This window comes from Tyto alba, unplaced genomic scaffold (genome assembly GCF_018691265.1).
Source record: "Tyto alba isolate M040663 unplaced genomic scaffold, T.alba_DEE_v4.0 Super-Scaffold_2, whole genome shotgun sequence".
In the NCBI taxonomy this organism is placed as follows: Eukaryota; Metazoa; Chordata; class Aves; order Strigiformes; family Tytonidae; genus Tyto; species Tyto alba.
This window is the reverse complement of record NW_024881282.1, coordinates 63,241,417-63,263,127: the sequence shown is the minus strand read 5'-3', so window position 1 is coordinate 63,263,127 and position 21,711 is coordinate 63,241,417. Positions and strand designations below refer to the sequence as shown.

The window sequence follows — 21,711 nt, the reverse complement described above, 5'->3', positions numbered from 1 at the left end:
CAGTTCATTTTAGCTCTGTTGAATTTGTGTACTCCCCTGTTGGATACTCCTTGTTGTGTGGTTATATTCATTTGATCTTAAATCTTTGATGTTTTCACTGAATGCCTATTTTCAGCTCCATGCCACCAGGAAGAGCTATGCCCTTTTCCTTTTTTTCTGCATATATGAGAGTAAAATTAAATATGAACACCACTTAAGCTCTAGAACTTTTGCACAGCATGCCCCTGACCCTGAAGCTTGCAGGTGTCCTGTGACTGAAATCGGCCCCTGCTTCAGCAATTTTGAATCTCTCTGATACAGTTTTGTCCCAGAACATGTTGGCCAAGAAGTCCTCAACAAACCATCCACTTGCCTCCTTGAGCTTCAGCTGCGTGGTCTTGAGAAGACAGCTTCCAGTGCCCATAGTCTTTTCTTGTTGGTCAGATTGATTCTTTATGACCTTGCTCAACCAGGACATGCTGAATTTGAAATACCCTAGTTCTGTATCGTTAGGCTGATAGCAGTTCACTAGGTAGCAGTTCACATTGAGGTAGTCTCAGTCTCAGAGTACCTCAGTTTGGACAAAGCCTCACCAGGTGCTGTTGCTAGATGAATGTATACGTCAGTCAGATTTTTGTTCTCTGGTGCTTCAAACACAGTCATCTTAGAGGTACTTCTTGGAGCAGAGGGCTGAAGGCTTTGCATGTTAAAATTAATTTTCTATGCTGTTCTCTTTGTTCTTGTATCTCACTACTCATACGTTCCTGAAGGTGTTCGGGGTATACCTCCCCATCTATGAACAAGGTCTCCTATGGGATCTTTCTGTTCCTTGGGGATCATCTTTTGAGTCCCTGTATATTTGACATGAAGGGGACATTCTTTTAAATAGATTGGTGTTCTAATACTCTTCACAAAGACTCATGCTTCTAGATGGAGTCTGTATTTAATGACCTCAGTGTTAAACAGATCTTTTTTTAATAGGTCTAGGTTATTTAGGAAGTTTCCCAGACTTTTTCTGGTATAAGGAAATAAGCTAACACAATGCATCAGTTATCCAAATGGGTTTAGTGTTCTTGAAACCTGACGGTGTCTAAAGGACATTTTACCAGTGTTTGGGTAGTCTTGATAAGCTTTTAAAATAAGACACTGAAATCCTGAAGTCCACTCAGAATACTCTGTGGCAGCCAGATGACTAGCTATGCAACTGTAATTCTGTATTAGGCAACTCTTGGGCTTCCAGAATTTCACAATGTGTTGGTAGTCTTTTTCTAAACTCTACTGGTTTTCTCTGCATCATATGAACAACTGATTTGTTTGTATGAACAGACATTTCTGTCAAGCTGAAAGATTTTTATATTAACAATAGATCTGATATTTTGTAACTTTCAGCATTTCTGGTAATTAGTGGAACTCTTGGTTTCAGGAAACAGTCCCCTGGAATATACCAGATGTCTGGCTGTTAAATGCCTGTTCTTACAAATACAGCTTATCCATTTACACACATACCCACCCCCTAGTGGGTTGTTTATTTTAATCTAGTGATAGTCAAGAGGTACGCTGGTACCTGTGTTTACTTCGTCATAGTTCCTTGAGCTGGATGTCTCCTTCCAGCCATTTGCCTGCATAATTTTCTTCACAGGCATTGCCAGTTGTCTTCTTAAGTCCCTGTTCTCTTAGTTGTTCCTAATGCATCATCTGATACTGGATATCAATTGGGCCCCACCGTGCAGGGTCATTGAGTATAACTTGTTGTCCTTGCTCTTGTCATCCTTTTTGCATCCTTAGATAGTGAGTATAGCCTCAGTTGTTGCTGTCTGCCATCCTAATTAGATAGTTGTCCTGGCTCCAGAGCCCTGGACTATACAAGGAAATGCACATACCTGTCAGGAATTTGCTTTCTTCAGCTCCTGGATTAGGTCCTTTTCTGGTTCAGGTCCTTTTCAAGTTATTGTCTGGATGTTGAATAGCCATTTCTTTGATCCTGGAAAAAAATGTCCTTGCCTTGCACCTTTAGCAGAAGTTACCCAAGGACTCCCCAAACCTTTGTAAACTGGGCACTCTGCATGCCTAAATAACAACATTTCATCACTACAGGTCATTCACACACTGTCTCCTCTTGCTAGTTGAAGGACATTGGCTGTACGTACAAAGTTTGGATGTATATTTGAATTGCTTACTTCAGAGACTGGTCATGGCTGTGTATGTGTTGGGGGAGGAATCGGGCAGAGGATAATAGTTCTGCACAGCTTCATGGTAGGGATGATGGCTTTAAACTCTTGTTAAAATTATTTTAAACTCTTTGTATTTTGCCTGCTGACAGAAGGCATGCTCACGGAGTTATTGACTTGGTACAGTGTGTAAGTTGCATAAACTCTTTCATATGTGATTTAGGGTGTCCATCCTTGTAAAGAGATAAATGTACTTGAATACCAGAAATCCTGGAATGCAATATTCTCAATGTACAAACCTGAAATATTTTCTTAGGTATTCAGAATAATTTTCAGAGAGATTTAGTACTGGGGGGGAGGGAGGGGGGGAGGTTTACTTGGGGTTTGGCTTTTTTTTTTTTAACAAATTTTATTAGTTACTTTTTAAGTCTTTGCTGTGAAAAGTGAGCAGACCTTCATTTCAGGGCCTTCAATAAGATGGAGCAAACTCTCTTTTAACTTGGGGTTTTGACACAGGATTCGCTGTAGCAATTACAGTAGTCCTTTCTGCATCTTGTATGATTTGCTTTTTGATTTAATTCTGTTCATTATAGTTGTTCATCTGATTATTGAAAGCTGTTTAGAGGTTGTTTTTTTTTTCACTTATATTTTCATATCTTTTGGTAGGGTGGGGAATCAAAATTTATATTTTACCTTTGTTTATAATGTTAAACTCTGAACCTATAGTGGGTTATATTACTTCCTCCTCAGTCTACCTTCTGAACAGTAATCTTCTGACTACAAATTTCTTACCAGACTAATTTCTGCTATCTTTAATTATAGACATTCCTGTTTTCTTGATAACCTTTTTTGGGTTTAAATGGAACCAGAAAGGTAACAGCTGTGTCTTGAATCAAATTTATATGAAAGTTATCTGATAAGAATACATAGTTATCTTCCTTACCCCCACTTCCAATTTTGCAGCCCAACTTTAAGGTTCAGTTGGAACATTTTTCTACTTAAAATTACATTTATTTATTAAAATCATTCCCTTTAGGCTCAATTCAACTCATTAGACAGAAAAGCCATTTATAAAATTTTGGTAGATTAAATTGTACGCTGTGATGCTTCTGAGATACTACTGTCATCAATAGGTGTGTACAACTTCAGGTTGCTCCCCAGTTGTCTGGGGAGCTTTCCTATAGTATTTTGTTCCGGATGTCTGTCTTTTTTTTTTAAAGTTTCCACTGTTTTAATCCCAGATCTCACTAATTATATTTACAGTTCCTGTTTTGATGACATTGAAGTGTTTTTACATGGTCTTGGTCTAGAACATGTAATAGGATTATTGAAGGTAAGTTTGTGGTGTATCTATCTGTAAAATAATCCATGAAAGCAAAATGCACCTACAGCATAAAAAGCTCTATCACTATTAGTATATTAATTCAAATAAATTTCAAATAACTTTATTAAACAGAAGTTTACATCTAAAGTATTAAGTTAAACTATAATGGACTGGATTGGATTACTTAATTTTGATTATGTATGTTAGTCACAATATACAATGTTTCTAAACTAGAGAACTCTTTCATTACTTTGATAATGGTGTTGTATGGCTGTTTTTGTTTCTGAAAATGAAAGTAAAACATACGTGAAAAAATTAAATGAAAGCAATGTTTTCTTTTGAAATTCTTTTGATGTCAGAAAACCCTTTGTTTTACACAGGAAAGAGATATAACTTTAAGACAACTTCTGATCATGCAAAAAGATGAATTAATACAGGTCAGTTTACTGCTTTAGAACTTGATTTAGTTTTCTCCTCTTTCTTAAATGTTTTTAATGTCTTAACTTCTCTTTACAAATGTCTAACCTTGTAAGAATTCTTTTTTTTTTAAGATCTGTTTTCAGAATCTTTTGCAACTTCTGAAATTTTAATGTGAATATAGGAAATCCTTTTCTAAAGTATGTAATCCCACAGATCAGCCTTGAAATCTGAGAGTTGAATTTTTGCATCTTCTCTGCCTAGATCTGACAATGAAGTAGAAGTCCCCAGTATTTCTTTGCTGCAGGAAATAGTTCTGTTTTAAATTTGAGTTGTTAACTATTTTTAGTATTTAAGTATGTTTTCCCTGAAAGGAAATCAGTGCTAGGGTTAGCAGTAGATAATCCTACACAACTACTTTAAATGTGGTCCTCCTTTGTGAGGTGGTAATGGAAAAACGAGAGCTATCTTACATTGTGGAGTCTCTTATCCCACAAAGGTTTGTAAGACCTTACCAAAAAAAAAGAAAGGAGAGAAGATTTGTTTCCTTAGAGTTTACTGCAGCTGGGAAGACTAGTCACTATTATCTAGGACTATGTGATGCATTGTTACAGGGTTTCAGTTTCCAGTTGTGGTAGGGACATTGCTTTTTCTTAGTCTTTGCTGGAATTATTCATGTGGGAAATTAAAGACTTCCTGTGCTTACAGGAGGATGCCATAATAAAATCCAGTTATATGAGTCTCGTTGGAACAACATAAGTACTTTAGGCTGCAGGATTCTTCTGAGTACTCTGTACCTGGTCTGAGATACCACAGATGCCTCATTAAAGTAGCTGTTTCAAGCCTGCTCCCTGCTACTGATGCGCTAGCCATGTCCTTGGTGTCAGCTTTTTTCCCCCTATTCTGGTACCAAGGAGACATGTTCTAGCAGCTGGAACCAACGTTTGCAAACAGATGCTAATATTCGTTTAGAGCTGATGTCACAAGGATGTTTTGCATCAGTCGTTTATCAGCAGTACTGACTAATCAGGAAGGTCCTAGTTGACTGGAAGTCAGCAAATGTGATACCCATCTACAAGAAGGGCTGAAAGGAGGATCCAGGGCACTACAGGCCTGTCAGTCTGACCTCAGTGCCAGGGAGGATTATGGAGCAGATCTTCTTGAGTGCCATCACATGGCATGTAAAGAACAACCAGGTGATCAGGCCCAGTTAGCAAGGGTTTATGAACAGCAGGTCCTGCTTGACTAACCTGATCTGCTGCTATGACAAAGTGACCCACTTAGTCATGAGGGAAAGACTGTGGATGTTGTCTGCCTAGACTTCAGTAAAGTCTTTGACGCCATTTCCCACAGCATTCTTCTGGAGAAACTGGCTGCTCATGGCTTGGACAGGCATATCCTTCACTGGGTAAAAAACTGTCTGGATGGCCAAGCCCAGAGGTTTGTGGTGAATGGAGTTAAATCCAGTTGGTGGCTGGTCACAAACAGTGTTCCTCAGAGCTCAGTATTGGGGCCAGTTTTGTTTAATATCTTAATCAGTGATCTGGACAAGGGGGTTGAGTGCACCTTTGATAAGTTTGCAGATGACACCAAGTTGGGTGGGAGTGTTGATCTGCTTGAGGATAGGAAGGCTCTACAGAAGGATCTGGACAGGCTGGATTGATGGGCCAAGGCCAATTGCATGAGGTTCAAGAAGGCTCAGTGCTGCGACCTGCACTTGGCTCACAACAACCCCATGCAACACTACAGGCCTGGGGAAGAGTGGCTGGAAAGCTGCCCAGCGGAAAAGGACCTGGGGGTGTTGGTCGACAGCTGGCTGAATACGAGCCAGCAGTGTGCCCATGTGGCCAAGAAGGCCAACAGAATCCTGGCTTGTATCAGAAACAGTGTGGCCAGCAGGACTAGGGAAGTGGTTTTCCCCCTGTACTTGGCACTGGTAAGGCAGCACCTCGAATACTGTGTTCATTTTTGGGCCCCTCACTACAAGGAAGACATTGAGGTGCTGGAGCATGTCCAAAGAAGAACAACGATGCTGGTAAAGGGTCTAGAGCACGAGTCTTACGAGGAGCAGCTGAGGGAACTGGGGTTGTTTAGTCTGGAGAAAAGGAGGCTCAGGGGAGACCTTGGTGCTCTCTACAACTATCTGAGAGGAGGTTGTAGCAAGGTGCGTGTTGGTCTCCTCTCCCAAGCAGAAAGGAATAGAAGAGTAAATGGCCTCAGGTTGCACCAGCGAAGGTTTAGATTGAATATTAGGAAAAATTTGGTCACCAAAAGGATTGTTGAGCATTGGGACAGTCTGTCACCATTCCTGGAGGTATTTAAAAGATGTGTAGATGTGGTGCTTAGGGACATGGTTTAGAGGTGGACTTGGCAGTGCTAGGTTAATGTTGGACTCAATTTTTAAAGCTCTTTTCCAACCGAAACGATTCTATGATTCTAAGTTTTGTCTTGTAACTGAGTAGACTTTAAGTGTTTTGACAGAGCTCAGAAGTAACTGCATTCCCAGAGGGTGCATATATAGGAGCTTTGTCGATGAAGAGATTAAGAGTTCACTTAGACTTAAATACTATAAGGCATGTCAGCATGTTCTGATGTTGCTGGTTTTCTGAAGCCTCGGGATTGTGCCCATTGGACAGCATTCCAGCGTGGGCTTTGTATGAATGCTAAAGCCCCCACTGACAGGAATTTTGCTTGTGAAGGAGATTTTTGTGGCTTTCTTCTCATCACTGTGAGCTGCTGTGTTTGTCACAATTACATTAAACTGCAAATTTGACTGAGTATATGTTCATATTGATCACCTGTTTTGATGTTGTAATCGTTACTTGTTTTGTCCAGGGGACACTGGGGGAAGGGGAGAGAATTGTGGACCTTAGTGAATGGCTGAGCCTTATGGTTCCCTTCTCCAAAGAGGTATAATTTCACACAAACTGATAAGTCCTGTTTCAGTGTTCTAACATGTTTGAGGCTATTATAAAGAAGGCTTTTTTGGACAAACTGAAATAAATACCTGGATCAGCTGCTTTTGTGCAGGAGGATAGTATTTATGGGAACAGAATTGTTTTGCCTCTTAGCTCTGCAACAGCAGAAAACAGTTCCTGGAAAATAAGTTGTGCTTTGTGCATGGAAATAAATTAATCAGTGAGTCTTCAGTTGAGAATTGTAAAAAAACTACATAACACTACTGGCTTATTAGCACTTAATAAGTTACCCTGCATTCTTGATGCAGTCTAGCTTTAAAGCTCTACTAACAGTTTCTCCCCACACTGCTGATAGAACAAATCTAATCTGTTTCCTTGTAACTCCAGAGTTGAAAGTTTTTAGTGTGATGGCAGATCTTCAGCTAACAGCCAGCTATTTTAAAGAGCCTGGATCTTATTACTACAAAGATTAATGATGACCTCTGATGGATGCCTCTGAACCAAGCTGCTTTGTATCGAGAGAATGGGGAGAAATCCTGTCACTAACATGATACACTTTCCTTCATCAAACAATATCAGAAAGATATTTTCTCTGTAAATATCTTTATCTGTATTCTACAACAGAGCCTAAACAATGACTCTTTCAAGCAGAAATCCTTGCATTCCTTAAGCTTATAAACTGTTCCATACTGAGACAAGTCTGTTCAATATACTGGGACATGTCTATTCAACACTGGGTGATTTTTGTCTGATTCTGAGTTACTCATAACACTCAGAACTTTTTTGTCTGTTTTTTTTTTTTTTGAGCGTTTGTCTTACAAGATAACAACAGAAGTAATTTTACTTCTGGATGCATTTAGAACTAAGAAAGTTCCTTTCTCACATGTTTATTAGTTTATTAGTTTAGAATAAGAGAAACTAGCATCTTGTTCTGGATTGGAGAATGCATAATATAAAGTTGACACAACAAAATTCAAGCTGTAACCCAGAAATTTAACTTCATCATTAGGGAATTATCTGGTCTGTGTGCTTCCATACCACAGTTCCAGAACTATCCTTCCTCTGCCTCCCCTCCCCACAAAAAAGCGTTTAATATTTGGCAGAAGATTTTCAGGTTATTAAAAATTGTGGCCACTTGGGCAAGATGGCAAGGGTATAAGAATTCATGCATAACTTCACTGGTTTTATCTGAGAAGTATGTCATCTTTCATGAGTTGAGGCAATCTGTTATTCTCTTCTTTCATTTCCATCTAAAGGGTGAGAAATAAGTCATGTTGATGCTGGTGCGTGAGTTTAGGGCATGGATTTTCATGAGCTGGTTTTTACTTATCTATTTATTTATTTAAGTAAATAATTAAATAGAAGTTGGAGCTGATGTGCCTAAAATAAAAATCTAGACTGTGCGTAGTCTGTTTTACAGATACAAGCAAGTTCTTGTACAACGCTTGTACATTCTTAAACATATGGCCACTTCACAATAATATTTGCATTATTTGGACTTCAGAATGTAATTGAACCAACACCAACTTAAAAGCTTGCTTATCCATAAGGAAGAAGGGTTTATTGCCCTGTGTTTATTCCAGGCATTCATCATTGCATTAATAGTCAGGTTCTGAACCCTCATGTTCAGCAGAGATGATCTAGAAAGGGAAAATATCTCTGCTTTGGGAAGTAGTTTGGACTGGTCTGTCTATTTCCAGTCTCTAAGTTCTGCACCTGGTACCTCTGAATTCAGAACTACAGTAGTGGTGGAAGGCTTTATATCACATTCTTCCTAAACCATATCTTTAAGATGTGGTAGTGCTCAGTCACTGCCCCATTTTCAGAAGGATAAAATTACATTTTATTTATAGGGAAACAAAATACAGCTTCTTATTGATGCGCTGGTCAGAAAGCTGTATCCTGATTTGCTTGTTCCAGGAATGAGAAGATTGAGTCAAAAGCAAACCCAAACTTTGCAATAGCTCCTGTTTAAGCGAGACAGTTTTAATATTCAAGAATAACTGCCGCTTTGTCCTTGGAAGAGCTCATTTGATTTTTTTAATTGTAATTAAAAGTAACTTGCTGCTCTTGTATAAATCAGCCTTCTGCATCATGAAGTGGCTGCTGAAATGCTTTGTAAGCATTAAGAAAACATTAGTTCATACCAGATAGGCCTCCACAAGGCAAACCTGAGAACTAATAGATTGAACAAATTTACAGCTCAACATAAATAAAGCGTAGTATTTATAGGAAGCCTGGGTCTTTCTCTCTTAAGGCTGCTAGTGGTATTTACCAGAGAGACTCGAGTACAATTTATTGAGGTACCCATGGCAACTTATTGGAAACTCAAAAGTTCTTGACACTTGTAGTTAAACTCCCCATTAATCTTGTTGGGATTTTACATTACTGGAGAACTTACTTGTCTATAGACTTACAGTGTGGTTTTGAAATGTTTAAAGGCACACTTGTGAGCCCATAGTTACATGTTACCTGTGATTTCTGAACACCTGGTGGAGAACCTGGAGGACTGTTTTATGGAGCCACGATAAACACTGGACATCAGAAACAATAGTTTTTCACAAAGCACGCATTTTTCTAGGTACCTTCTCTTCCCTAGAATTGCTGCTTGGCACCATCCAAGGAAGTGAGACTGCCTGGCGTTTTGATCTGATGTGCATTGTCAGCTGTTCGTTTAAAATTCTTTCTGCAATAATGATAGAACACTGGGAGACTGCAAGTACTAACATCTTACACGTTTCTGAGGCTGCAGGAACTTCAGGTCCTCAGAACATCAGTGAAGGCCCCATATGTTCTAGCTTTGGAAACTGTAGAATCCTTGCCGTCTCAAATTCTAGAGTGGTCCACTCCTGCTGAGTCCAGGTGGAGAGTTAGGAACAAATTCATACTTGGAATGAGTTTTTTCACTTGTGTAGAAAAGTATCCTTAGGGCTGCTAACATCAGAAGTTCTGTGTTGCACAGCAGCCCGTCAGATGAGCAAGGAAAGGTATTGAATGTGCCACAGAAGCACTTCCCTTTTAACAAATGGAGTATTTTTCTTTTTTTTTTTTTTTTTTTTTTTTTTTTTTTCAAGTGTTCTGCAAGAAAACTCTCAGCCTGGGATTTAAATACGAGTTGAATTTTAATCTGAGATAGTTGATGGATAACACAGCTGACAGTGTTTTCTGTCCCAGGCATCACTTGGAGATTCTCGGTTTCATAGTATATATTTTCTGAAGAAAAATGTGGTTTTCTTCAGCTAAAAAAGACAAAAAGCCTTGAACACTTCAGAACTTCTCTGTTGCTGTTTGCAGCATTAGCCAAGAGTATAGAAGATGAACCGGTTTGAGTTTAGGGACTGTAAATTGGTATCAGGTAGTATTTCAGCTTCATCTTAATTTGAGGCGAGAAATCTGTTCTGAGTTTATAAGTATGCTGTCCTTCAGATATGTAAAAAGGCTGCTTTTCAAGCTACTTCATGGTAGAAACATCCATCTGAATGTCTCTTTAACAGATCGTTTTCTCTCTTTCTCCTAGTTTCTGATAATTTCATGTTCTGGGGGTAGTGTGAACCAGCTAGATTTCTCTGTAGATGTAAATTATTTTCCAAGTGAGATTCTATAAGAAAATAAGGCTTTAGAAAGAGGTATCTTATCTTATGAGACCAGTTTCTCTTAACTGGGAAAAAATACGCACCCAAAGGCTTGTAAAAGCCCTTCTTAAGATCTGGCCTCTTTCTGTAAAATTCTCCATTTGATGCTGATTTGATAGTTTCCATTCTTTCTTTCTGAGTTAATTCTGTATCACCATCATGATGATTGGCTATTTTGCTGTAAGAGATGACTCAGATAATTGTGAAATAGATGAGCATAACATCCTGACAACACAGGAGTACTTGTAAAAACTGCTATTCATTTTTTAATATACCTTAAAGAGATTTTCTGAGTATCCTGTTCAATCTCAGTTTGGTTCTTTCTCAGCTCTTGTAATTTTATTTTGCATCATTGACTAATTTCTGTGTTTTTATTTTTTCCTTTGGCAGTTACATATGTTGTAGTTGATTGCAATAACTTAAAAGCAACTTCTTTTGACTTCATAATTAGAAACTCACACGATAAATGGTACTGTACTGTTATGTCTAATAAGTATTTAAGTAATACTTGGAATTACTCTTTAAATTTAGATTGGCATTACAAATCCTGGAGATCAACAGAAACTCCTAGGTGCTACTAAGGAGTTGCAGGTGGAAGAAATAAGAATTGGAGAACTCTCTGAAGTGACAAAGCTGGAATTGAGGTATTAACTGTGTATCTAAGGAAATGGAAGTGAAATGTTAACTATTTAAGGTGACTGCATTGTTTTCTATAGCTCAAATGTAAAATTCTCACACCTTATCCCATGCATAACATTCGTGAGAGTATGACAGTGGATTATGAGGACTGATGGTAGGTGTGTTTTGTACAAAGAAAGTTGGAAGCATTCCTGTTGTAGGAATCTGTTTATGTGTTATACTGTAATTATATGCCATTACTTTGGCCATCTTTTTGAGTGATGAGTTCTTTTTTTTGTACCTTGAACAGGATTTCATTGCCTTGCTGTGCAGGGTTTTTTTTCTTCCACTGGAAGAAGTTTTAAGTGGCTTCTAAAATACCTTATTCTTTTTTAGATACTTGCAAATTAAGAACTTCCTAAGGTATTTTGCTTATCATAGATTATAAGTATTAGTAAAAATAGGTTTATAAGGAAACTTTTTTAAGTACGTGTTACTCCTTCAAACTTCCATTCCAACTTGATACTTTTCCCATTATAGGTTCTTTCTTACAGCCTTAAGCATCAGCTCTCTACAATACCTCTCATACTTCTAGTATAGTCTTATGCAGTCCCATGAAAGCCAGGCCTGAGCTGAGGGGATCATCCCACAGCAACCTTATTAAAGTTCGTCAGTCCCCTGAGCACTAGTAGAGCACTCTCCACATCCAGCACAAACAGAGGAATGAAGGCTTTAGTAAGTGCAAAGGTGTCTTAAGATTTCTTAAACCTCTTATCCTTGATTTTCTTGTGCACATATATTTTTTTCCAGAAGAGAGACCTAGATTTCGGTTTATATTCTATGCTCATATCTTTCCTCTTTTTACTTTCTAGAACTATTGAAGAATAGCTCCTGAAAACATGATTAGTTTAATATTTTAATTTGCAAAGTTTTAGAAATGGACTCAGACAGAAAACCGTAGCTTGCCTTTCAGAGGCTTTAGTCCGCTGAACTGTGTTTAATTTAGAGAAGACTGGTTTGGAAAGACTGCTTCTTCCTCATACCGTAGCTGCCTCACTAGTAAGTTAGGTTCTCTGTGATTGTTTCTTTCTTCCCAGTGCCACCACCATTTGCATAGCATTGCATTGCCTTATTTGCAGTGGCATGGATAGAGTAGTACTGGGGGAAGGACTCCTCCATGCATCCAGTCTACTCATTAATTACCTTTCTACTGTCTAGAGAAGTAAGGGTTCAGTTCCTCTTTAAAGTGTGTGTATCTCCCTCTTGACTAGTGACCTGACAGCTGTGCTGGTACCCTGTTAGATATTTCTTCCCTCTCCAAAATACTGGGGAGAGCTCTCTGCATTATTTGGGTATTACAAGGTTAGACTCTACATGAGTTACGTTGTTCGTTGGACAGAAGAATGTCCAACTTCATTTCAAGTTCGTTGTGTACATGTTGCTATCCTTTGGAGACAGTTGAGCTGCACTGACACACTGTATTAGCAGTCATGTCATGATGTGGTCCTGCCATAGCATTGTCTTTTGTGCCATGGTTCCATGAGTCTGTCTAGGAGGTATTCCACTACCATGTAGTCATTCTTAAATACACCAATTGCTTCTGATGCTGGTACTGTGCTTGTATCTGTACCCATGACTGTATTTATACAAAAGAGGCTGTACAGCCTGCGTGAGGTATGTTTCTGCAGCATCATGCCAAGTTTGAGCTCTAGGATGTGAAAGGACATGCAATGCATTTGGGGAAGCTCTTGAAAGACTGAGGTGTGCTGGCAGAGCAGGGTGTTCATGTCCTAATACAGGACCTTGATGCTGCTTCTAGCCTGTGAGGAGATTTAATTTGACAGATGGACCACTCGGTGGATAAGGAATTGGCTGGATGGTCCCACTCAGAGAGTTGTGGTCAATGGCTCAATGTCCAAGTGGAGAGCAGTGATGAGTGACGCTCTTCAGGGGTTGGTATTGACTGGTGCTCTTTAACATCCTTGTAGATAACATGGACAGTGGGATTGAGTATAGATTTAGGCTAGATGTAAGGAAGAAATTCTTCACTATGAGGGTGGTGAGACACTGGAACAGGCTGCCCAGAGAGGTTGTGGATGTCCCCTCCCTGGAAATGTTCGAGATGAGCCTGGACAAAGCTTTGAGCAACCTGATCTATTTGAAGGCATTCCTGGCCATGGCAGTGAGGTTGGAACTGGATGATCTTTAAGATCCCTTCCAACCCAAACCATTCTGTGATTCTCCATCAAAACAAATATGTACTTCCAGAAGATAATCCAGGTGCAAACTAGTATGTGTGCTGTAAGACTGGAGAACTAAAGTTCCAGCATGCAAGAGGGTAGAAACCAGTATGATATGGATACACCATAAATACTCTGACAGCACCTGAGCTGTTCCTGTTAAAATAGAGGCTTTGCTGCTGAGCTGAGGTAGTAGGCCAGGCATCTGCGTGTGTAGCTGTCCAAGTTAGTCACCTTTAGAAAAGGATGTTGACTCTTCAGTAAGGGATAATTAGCTGCAGTTTAAGAGGACTTTTCCCAGTTTAAGCTTCATGCATTTTTATGCTAGAAGTGTATGCTTTTTTCAGATTGTTCCATAGTGGTGTTTAGTATATGCATTCGAGCAGAACAGCTTAAAAATTTGAACAGAGGGAGTAAGTGGAGAAATGCAAAAGGTTAGCAGTTCACTGCATGTGTGGCCAAATACAATAAAAAACTCACATGATGTCCGGTAAAGTCTCACTCGGCAGTGACGTGTCTAAGTCCTAATACAGTATGGGTTTAGATCATATGTCGTTCTCAAAAACAGAAAATAATTTATTGATTAAAGATTGAAGTACACAAAATCATAACAGCATTTCAGTTATATCAAGCACTGCATAGTTTTCTAGAAAGTGGCTTGACATGTATTCTAGGAATCTGACCTTGAGACTATCATAGGCTATGTTTACATGCTATTATATAAAGATTTTACTTCCCACTTGTTCAAAGTCATTCTGTGAGAAGGAAAATCCGTCATTAAGTCATAGAAAAACTAACATAGTAGAAAATGTTGAACTGATTGATTATAAACTCACAGAGTGTCTAGCACTGTTTAGCCACTGGTGTTTTGACAGTCATTAATTCTTTTAAAAAGTGATTATTTTTGAAAACATTATTTCCATTTGCAAATGTAAGAACGTGTCACTGCAACAGATAAAAAATTCTATGAAAATGTTTTTGAAGAACTATTATTGATATAATAAAGAAGTATGAGAAGTATAAATGTTTTACTTTTTTCTCCCCATTTCATACCCATGACATACTTGATTTTTGATGAGAATCCTTCCAGAATTCCTAAAAATAATTTTCTTTGTGACAAAACACAGAAGGTTGCATAACTGATCCTAGGCAGCTAAAAAGTTATCTAAGTTGAAGGAAATTTTCATGAGCACACCTTCACTGTAGTAACATGGAGAAGCTTTCAGACTATATCCAGATCGGATTATTTTGTTTAGGGTTTCATTTCTTTTTTACCCTAAATGTTCAGTTCAGTTATATTCTTCTGAAATTAATAATAATTTATTTTATAAAAACAAGTTAATAGGCTTTCTTACTTGCCCATCTTCATGAAAACCATGAACAGTCTTGATTTTTAACCCCCCGCATCCTTACTGATGCTTCTGTATATTTCTGTTTTAAGCGTTAAAGTCTTAGCAGTTCAGCAAATCACAGATGTCCTAAGCAGTGGTGGAAACTTTGCTCACTGATGGTCTTGTGCCAAAGTTGAAGGAAAACATTGCATGAGCTAAATTCAGTCTCTGTTTAGATACTTGCACCGCACCGGCCTGTAGCTTAGGTTAGCTGTTTGGCAAATTTTGTGTGTACCTTTTTGCCATCAGAAGCAGCAGCAGCAGCAAGAAAGATGGTGTGAGCATGTTCCATTTAGATTTTGTAGCAGATTGCCCTAGGGAAAAGAGGAACATTGGGGTCTAAATCAATTTATTCAGATCCTTTCATAAATATAACAGGAAGTCCTGCAGTAGGAGCTTTTGGCCCTGCTTGTTATTCACCTGAATGGCTTATAGCGAGTGGAAACTTCTTTCTGGAGCTACAGGCACTTCTCGTGAGTTTTGAGGTTTGAGAGCTCACTCTGTAAAAACAATGATCATCTTCCTTGCCCTCTTTTCCTCTGCCCAGACAATAGCAGCAACATTCTGGCCAGCACCACGGCTTAAAACTAACTCTGAGGCTTCCAGTAAAATAAATAGAGTCAGTGTCACGTGGAAGCTCTAGAAACTCAGCATTAAAATTAGTCTGTTAATTTTTTTTTTTATATCCTTTTTTCCACTCTTTGAAGATACTGATGAAACTAATTTTCAGAGTTGTCTTCCTGCTTGTATTTGAGCACTAAGTAAAAATTTTCTTCAATGTAGATAATATCAGATATTTTAGGCTTTGAGGATATATTTTCAGATCCAGGAGCCAAGTCAGTATTATTGGCTTCTTTTTTCTTCTACTGTGTTGGAGGTTAAATGACTAACCTAGTCATTTCAGTCCTAGCTCCAAAGTACAAAACAGATTTATTTTTTTCCCTATGTCTTCGTCAGAAATGTAAGCTGCAGGAATATTGATATGTCAACATAAAACTGACTAAAATCTCTATTTCTGATTTTGCAAGACTGTAATCTGTATGCACACATGCACAGGAAAACAGTGTTGCATTTATTATGCATACTATGTTACAAAATTACTCATACAGCAGGTAATGAAATGTTTTCATTGATAATACAGGATTGATAAGAGTTAGAAACAGAAGTGGACATCAGTACAATGTTTCTGAAAAGCTTTTGGGTGATACTTCTTCGGCTTTCAGTGTGTCTTACTAGCTGACTATTCCAGATAACCTAATAATTTGTTGTCCTTCCAGAGAGGTGGACAAAAAAGTAGTAATTACGAAGATGTTAAATGCAGTGTTTATCCATGTTAAAATTACACTGGATTTTTATTTCTTTTAATGCAATGAAACTGCATATCTGACTCACTTGCCAATGTTGGAAATGCATAGATGATATTTAGCTTGCAAAAAGTTACAGCCTTTAACAAATCACAGAATATTGTTTTATTTTTGTAGTGGAGATGAATTCCTCAAGTTTCTTCAGAAGTTGAATAAAGAGTGTAGTAAGTTGACCATTCCTGTGCAGACTGTGAACAAGCATTTCCTCAAAAATTCTCACAAGGTATTCAGCCAAAGAAAAGAAGATTGATTTAGAATGTATTATTCTATTCTATAATATTATTCTACCTTGTAAAATGAAAAAAATATTAATACTCATTAACCATCTTTATTATTATATAGTTATATAGAGCTGTCCAATAGTCTTTCTCTAAAGGACACTTTTTTTAATAGTTTATTTCAAAGAGTTAAGCCATCCAGTTAAAGGAGATAGATCTGTTTCTTTGTGTCTCTGCTGATAGCGAGTTAATGTGACAAAAGGTTCCCACAAAGGCTGATAGAGAGCAGTGGATTATGCTGTGCACAAATCGTACAATGAAAATGCAATATAAATGCAGTTATACACTTTTCCTGACACTGTCTTTTATGATATGCTAACTAAATAATATTAAATTATAATCTACAGTAATTCTGGTAAATAACTGTAACTATTAACAGGTAGTAATGCAGTGGGCACCAGCTGAAAGTTTCATTGAAGTGTGCAAAGACTTGGTTTGCAGTGTTGAAAAGCTGGGAGAAGAAGTGGCCAAACTGAAGGACCTGGTGGAGAAGGTGGGTGTGTGTGAGTGAGACTGTTAATTACTGTGTACAGTGTTCTGCATGCAGCCTCAAATGTGACACCCATCAGTGAAACATTTTGTACCTTGGTCTGCCACAGGCTCTTCAGCTGTAGCTTGGACTTTGCATCCACCTTTCCCCCTTCTGCTTTTCCATGGGCAGAATGAGAAATAATCTAGAATATTCCACAGCAGCATGGACAGTCTCCAGAGGAAGGCATAGTCAATCTTTTTCTTTCTACCCAGGAAAGAATTAAGTGGAATGTACCCCTGTGCTCTTGGACAACCACTGTGGCATAAATGCCACTCTGAATACTTACACTTACTTCTTAATTATGGAATTTTTTGTTTGGAATTATTGACTCACAGTGAAGATCCTAAGGTTTTATGGATTTGAATGGGAGGCATCCCAGATAACTCTGCAGAGTGACAAAAGAAGAGGGTGGGAGAGGTCAAGGCTAGATGTTAGCACCACATCAGTCATTCTCAAACCAACACAATGACACGCTCTTGTCAGATGGGGTCATTTTAAGTAATAGGCTAGAAAAAGGAATGGCTGCTGGGATAGAGTAAATGGAGCATCAGTGTCAGAAAGGAATCTGTTGCTGAACGAAGCCATGTGGAACTCAGACCTTGAGTATAATGCTACTAATGCAATTTCCTGTAGTTTAAGTAAATTTAATGTAATATAACAGCCTTCTCCCAATAAATCACTTAACACCAAATCTATTTAAGAGGTAGATAGAGGTTGTGACAAAGAACTCCTTAGCTATTTGTGTTCCTTTTTTTGCATATTCAGAAATCAATTGTATGTATATATTTGCCTCCTATATGTATAGGCCAGTTATAAGGGCTGGGGGAGATCCAAGTGAGGTGCCACTTGACTTTGCTCTTATCTGTACTTAAGGTTTCATAGCTGTCAAGATGAAGCACGGTGACTTTGTAGCCAGTGTTAAACAGAGGTGTTAAACATCACCCTTCTAATTATTTTAAAAATGTAATTCCTCCTCTGTTAGAATACTGTAATACTTTATGAATTTTGCTGATGAAGACTTTAATACAAAACATCTTTGTGCTGCTTAATTTATGATGGGGAACTCTTGAATGAGTAGACCACTGAAACGTTTATTATGAAAAGTGTCAATTTAAGTGAAACAGTTAAGCCTCTTAGATAATAAGTCTGTATAAACTCCCTTAAAATCTTCAGTACTGTTTGCAAAGCTTGTTTGTTACAAGACTTTGCCAGCAACACATGTTATTTCTGTAGCATATAGTTTTTGAAAGCATGGTAAATGAAATGGCCTTTCGAGCCTTATAAACTAAGGTAGGGAATCGGAACCCAACCCTGCTGCACTTTATGACAAGGTTTCACTCAGCTCCAGCGTGGATTCGAGCAGGCACTTGTAAGGTACTTTCCGCTCTCCCTGTAATTTCAGGGAAGTCTAATCTGTTACATACTTAACTTGCTTTTTTTTAATAAACAGTTCTTTTGGTAATTAAAAGTTCTGGTTAAAATATTTGACGATTGGCATTTAAATGTTTTGTTGCTAGATTTTTGTGGCATCTATCAACAGTGAGTTTTACTCCTGAGGAATTAAGTTTGTGAACAAACAGTTTGTTTTTCTAATATATATTACAGAATAATTGAGCATCAGGTAAGATAAAGGTTTGCACGCATTTATTTCAATTGAGTACAGCAGAGACAGACAGTGAGAAATAATGCCAATCCTACATTCTTGCAAATTCTTTGGACTATGTACTTTATGACATACTTAAGAAACTTTCACACTAACTTTTTATTCTTTGTTGCACTTTTTACATGAAATTAACATCTGCCTCAGCATGAACAGAAGAATGACCCCAGCCGAGTGAAACTTCCAGAAAAAGCACCCACCTTGGAAAAAAGATTAGTAAAAATGGGAGCAGTAACATTGCTTGGATTTGGTTTTTTCTTCTTTATAACTAAGTTAGCGGTAACAAAAACCTGACTTATGAATACTTTTGGAAAACCTGGTTGCGTTATGCTTCTGTTCAGTATATGCATCTGAGCTGAAGTAATGTGAAAATTTGTGTAGCTTCTCATCATATCTGTAGTATTTGCATCCAGTAAGTACTTTGATCTAGAAATAAAGTTGTTAAAAATTAAAATGTCTACTTAAATGTGTCTTAGGGCTTTATTTTCAAAATTGTTTTGCTGTAGACTATAGGTCTAAAATCTTATCAAAGCTGCTTTTCTTCTTGGCATAAAGCTGTAATTATTTTACTAGTTTCATTTTTACCGTTAGCTGTTGTTCAGAGGTGAACTTAATCAAATAATTTGATTATATCACATGTTTGTATTTAAAATTACGATGCAGATGTGTTTTGGGGGGTTAGGAGGGTTTAAAATATTTTAATTGTCTCATGCAGTTTTATGTTGATAAAGATCTTTTCTCTTGCCGTTTTCAGATGATAGGTTCATATGAAAAAACTTCCTGGTGAGGTGCACTTCTTTTAATTTGTCACAATTACAGGACTGTGGACATCTTGCTATGCATTGCCTAAAAAGTCATTTCCCACTGAACTATGATACTCAAATTATGCCTGAAATCTGTTTCCTTAGGGATACTATTCTATTAAGAGTTTCATCACATGTATTAAAAGGATTATAGCAGTTCTTTGCTATAAGAATGCAACCAACTTAGAAAGCATAGCAGCATGTTTTTTCTCGGTCTGGTCTTTCACTACAACAACTTCATGCTTAGAGTAATTTTTTCTTAGAATTTTCTCCACTTACATAGGTGGTTTTAATTCCACAGTGAAACATTAATATCTTTTTTTCATCTGGTTATCAAAGAAGCTGTTTTGGAAAAAAATGGAATTTGTGTGAATTAATTCAAATCAGTTGTTTTTGCAGACTTCAATAAACAGCTGTAAAAATGCTGAATATTTCTGAAGGGACATCCTTCTATCAAAATAAAACAAAAGGACTCTAAAAAAACATAAAGCTCAATGGGTAGGTTCATGCTTTATCGCTCTCTGTTTTCAGAGATACTGTGTGGAGTCTTAATCTCTGATGTTCCCTCCAGAGACTAGTAAGGAGAAGATAAAAAACCTGAGTGCAACTCCAACTGCTGTCACAGTTTATTCTCTGCTTTTTGTTTTAGAAAACTACGTAGGGTGTTAGTATGTTTCCTTGTTACTGCGGTTTCACCTCCTTTCCTCTCAGGTTTCTCCTTCAATGCAAGGAACATCCTACAGAGTGATGAGGCCAGAGGCAAACACAACATAAGTTCGTTTTTTTTCCATTCTGTTCCCAACTTTGGGTCAGAGGGGAGAAGCTGTATTCCCCACCACCACTATCTATCAGCAGAAATGGAGAAGTGCTGATACTATCATCATACTAACTTGAACCAACAAAGTATAGAAGAGAAGATATTTTAAAAAGTTCTCTGCTTCTTCATGTTACCTTATAATTAATCCTAAACTAACAAGACTCATATCAGAAAAAGAAGAATCCATGGAAATGGAAAAATCCATGGAAATACAAAAAATCTGAGTGCAGTTTTAACTGCTTGTCATGCATATGGAACCTTATATATATACAGCACTCCTCATCTAATTAGGTCAAAGTACAGTTCAAATGCAGTTGCTCAGTGATGGGATGTCTCACAATTATTACTAGAACTTTGACATCTAGCATCTTTGGGGTTTCTTCTGTTGGGTGAAGGTGTTGAGGTGTCTTTTGGTTTTGAGGATGGAGGGGGAATAGGCAGGCATTTTGTTCAGACTGTTTCCAACATGTACTTTCACTTTAGTTAAGTGGAATTATTTCAACAACTAGTAAGATTTCTGTGGTACTGCCCTTGAAAAGATTGTTACTTAGCCTCACTGTTTCTTCTCTGCTTCAGTGAGAATTTGCATTAACAAAGCCACTTCAAAAGACACTGAACACGCCTTCCATTTCAAGAGATGTGTTTCCTACCACTAGTAGATCTTGCCACTTGAGACAGTAAAAATTTTTTTTTCCCATGAATTTGAAGAAAAGATCCACTTATATGGGGGCCTCTTAAGCTAAGCTTGGAGGTCTTGCAGCTGAGTAGGAAATCTGCTCCAGAAAAGTTGTGTGAGTATTTAGCTAAATTATAGGTATAACAATGTGAATGGTGCCAACACTGTAAAATACATATGAGGGAAAAAACAATGCGTGATAGTTGCTGATAGTTCTTTTTTTTTCTAGTTTGAGAGTAACAATAAAATATTCTTTTCAGAGATGAGTCAAAGGTCTGAACACTTGGAGCTGACCTCCAAAACACACTGAGGAGAAGCTGATCCCGTTAAGTTATCTTATGGATCACCTATTTCAGATGCTTATAATCATGATTGCAAACACACGTGTGAACAGTGTTTGAGTTAAACACAGGCTTTCTGCCAGCAGCCTTCTTAGCACGGTGCACTGTTCAAGAATGATGTTCAAAATGGTATAAACCACGGCCGAGTAGCAAGGGTCTTGGAGTAGCCATTTTGAGCTCCCTCATTAATCCATTAGTCATAAACTGTGTTGCATGAGTAGGACATGTTAAGAGCCAAATGAAGAGTATTTTAACCTACCCTATCACAAAAAAAATGTGTTTTCTTCTTCAGATTCCAAACTTGGGCATAAACAATTAATTTCAAGGTTCTTTATTTGCTTTCATGTTGTTCCAGTTGCTCTTTCAAATTCTCTGTGAAGGTATCACGATATGGTTGTGATAGGGCAGGAAGCAAAGAGATTCCTTCAACATCTGGTCCCTGAGCTACGCTGTCAAAATTCTCACCCCCACCAGCACCCTGTAAGGGAGCCTTCAGATGAAAATGTCCCTGCTGAGAGGCCTCCCTCTGTAAGTCATCAAATTAAGGTCATTA

At 37.9% G+C, this 21,711-nt stretch overlaps 1 protein-coding gene across 3 annotated transcripts in view; it reads left to right on the top strand.

Annotated features, from left to right (window-relative positions):
- The window catches only part of ASZ1 (ankyrin repeat, SAM and basic leucine zipper domain containing 1), a 43,127-nt gene extending 24,152 nt beyond the window's left edge, over positions 1-18,975 (top strand). For 2 of the 3 annotated variants that reach the window (XM_033007288.2, XM_033007287.2), the window contains exons 8-14: positions 3,411-3,480; positions 3,852-3,908; positions 6,724-6,798; positions 10,970-11,082; positions 16,169-16,274; positions 16,709-16,822; positions 18,669-18,975. In XM_033007288.2, the coding sequence (XP_032863179.1) occupies positions 3,411-3,480; positions 3,852-3,908; positions 6,724-6,798; positions 10,970-11,082; positions 16,169-16,274; positions 16,709-16,822; positions 18,669-18,815 (682 nt within the window). In that variant the 3' untranslated portion in view covers positions 18,816-18,975. The remainder of the gene's footprint in view (positions 1-3,410; positions 3,481-3,851; positions 3,909-6,723; positions 6,799-10,969; positions 11,083-16,168; positions 16,275-16,708; positions 16,823-18,668) is intronic. The other variant, XM_033007289.2, reaches the window with a different exon arrangement.
- Positions 18,976-21,711: the final 2,736 nt, after the last annotated feature.